Source organism: Salmo salar, chromosome 27 (genome assembly GCF_965601325.2).
Source record: "Salmo salar chromosome 27, fSalSal1, whole genome shotgun sequence".
Lineage (NCBI taxonomy): Eukaryota > Metazoa > Chordata > Actinopteri > Salmoniformes > Salmonidae > Salmo > Salmo salar.
In genome coordinates, this window is record NC_138317.1 from 26892501 (window position 1) to 26895000 (window position 2500).

Consider the following 2500-nt stretch of genomic DNA (forward strand, 5'->3'; position numbering starts at 1 on the left):
GCTAACGTTAAGCCTAACACTAACCTTAAATTAAGACCAAAAATCACAATTTTGTTTCATTCATTTTTACGATATTGCCAATTATGACTTTTTGGCTTTGGTAACTAGTGGAAACCCTCTAACTCACTCACACCGTCAGTCTCTGTCGGGGAAGGTCGCTTTCAGCAGAACCGACTGTTGTGTCTGTGGGATTCATTTCAGTGATGAGCTACAGACAGGCACGCTTTCCTGCATCTCCCATTCTCTATCTAACTGCTGTATATTCGTGTATTTGCGAGCTTGCTGTGGATTCTATTATACTGTTGAGTGTTCCACGGGTGTAGTCAGAGGCGACGGACCGCCTGAACTAAACTAGCCGCTGAAGTCTCATCTCGCATTTTGTGTAGCACCCTGGTTCAGAAAATCCCCAAAATACAAAGAAATATGGAGAAGTTGGAAAATGGAAACAGATCAGAGGAAGAGTGTGAATCCCACGAGGAGGAAGAGTTGGACCCCAGGATCCAGGTACAGTGATTAGCCTAGCTGTTATTATTGTAGCAAGATAGATATTATGATGTTATTACGTTATTATGCATGTCAGAATAACGTAATACATACCCGGACGCGCCCCCCCCCCCCCCCCCCCACACACACACACACACACCACACACACACACACACACACACACACACACACACACACACACACATACAAGTTATTCACACCAGGTCCATAGCGAGTTGACTCGGTCTGTGACCCAGTGTAGTGGAAGCTGTTTTAATGAATAGCACTGACAGTCATACACACAAAACAATTGGGTTCCTCAAGGGTTCTTTGGGAATGGGGATGCTGATCAGGAACAGTGGTGAGGGTTAACTGCTTGTTTTAGTAAATTCCTGTGGTTTGACACACACACGTTCAACGTTTAACCATCTCCAGATGTGTTAGGGCCTGGCTGAGATCATGACAACGCTCCCCTGTTTTTCTTTTCATACCTCCATCTTTTTCACTCTCCTTCCAATTCTATTCTCCTCATTCCATTCTCCTTTTTCTCTCTATTTACGCACTCCATCTTTTCTCTTCCCAATCGCTGCATTCTTTATCTCTCATTCTCGTTCCACCCTATATCCTCCTCTCTTTATTCTCTCCCTCCTTCTCTCCATTTTCTCCCTCCTCTCAATTTTTCCCTCCTGTCCTCTCTCCTCCTTCCCTCCTCCCTGTCTCCTGTGTGTGTTGTGTCAACAGGGGGAGTTGGAGAAGTTGAACCAGTCTACAGATGACATCAACCGCTGGGAGACAGAGCTGGAGGTAGGCCAGGAATGCAGGAAATTGTAAACTTGTAGTGTATTTGGGATTTTAAAAGGCTTCTGAAGTTTGTCATTTCCACTTTGAAATTTCAGACTTGATTTTCCCTTACGAAAACTGAATCAACCCCTACAAAAATGTCCATCAATTATAATCCAGATAATCATTCACATTTCCTATTGCTGCAGGATTATTTTCCTGCTGTAGCAAACTGGCTCAAATTAAGATCCTACATCTGTAGAGGACAAGGTCCCTGTGTGATGCGTGTCACAGTTTTCCTGGATGGAATTTCTGGTCAGAAAAACTCTCACACAGCACATTCCCAGCTGCCCCTCCCTACTCCCTATTTCTCCCTATTCTCTACTCCCTATTCCCTACCCCCTACTCCAGATATAAACACACTATTTAAAGTTTCTATAACGCTAAATTGAGGTTGTTTTTGGAAAGAAGAGGAGCTTGTTCCTGGTTTGGAGGGAGACAACTCTGTCCTGTATTTGAGTCTTTAGCAGTCTGTTCCAAGACTGACTTCTTCATTTCCTCCTAAACCATCTCCTTTTCTTTTCTGGTTTTCATTAGAAATACGATCTCTTCCAAACTCTTCCCTTTGAGCCCAGAGAGGGTAAAACAACAACAGAGGGAGAGAGAGAGAGTTAGGGGGAGAGACAGAGAGAGAGAGAAAGAGAGGGAGAGAGAGAGAGAGAGGAGTGGAGAGGGGGAGAAAAAGAGGGAGATGGGGAGAGGGAGAGAGAGAACAGGAGTGAGATTGGGAGAGAGAGAGAGAGAGAGGGAGAAGAAGAGAGCGAGTTTACTAAAAACATTGAGTACTTAGTGGAAATGTCAGTATATTCCTTCTGTTTCAGGAAGAGTACACATGTATTAGACTGGCCTGACCCCCTCTAGAGACCCTGTAGGGTAGACTGGCCTGACCCCCTCTAGAGACCCTGTAGGGTAGACTGGCCTGACCCCCTCTAGAGACCCTGAAGGGTAGACTGGCCTGACCCCCTCTAGAGACCCTGTAGGGTAGACTGGCCTGACCCCCTCTAGAGACCCTGTAGGGTAGACTGGCCTGACCCCCTCTAGAGACCCTGTAGGGTAGACTGGCCTGACCCCCTCTAGAGACCCTGTAGGGTAGACTGGCCTGACCCCCTCTAGAGACCCTGTAGGGTAGACTGGCCTGACCCCCTCTAGAGACCCTGTAGGGTAGACTGGCCTGAC

General features: G+C 46.4%; 1 protein-coding gene across 1 annotated transcript in view; it reads left to right on the forward strand.

Moving 5' to 3' along the window:
• The window catches only part of LOC106588751 (SH3 domain-binding protein 5), a 14719-nt gene that overhangs the window by 42 nt on the left and 12177 nt on the right, over nt 1-2500 (forward strand). Inside the window, exons 1-2 of the mRNA XM_014178091.3 lie at nt 1-504; nt 1226-1288. The exon at nt 1-504 is cut by the window's left edge and continues 42 nt beyond it. Coding sequence (XP_014033566.1) covers nt 424-504; nt 1226-1288 — 144 coding nt within the window. The 5' untranslated portion in view covers nt 1-423. The remainder of the gene's footprint in view (nt 505-1225; nt 1289-2500) is intronic.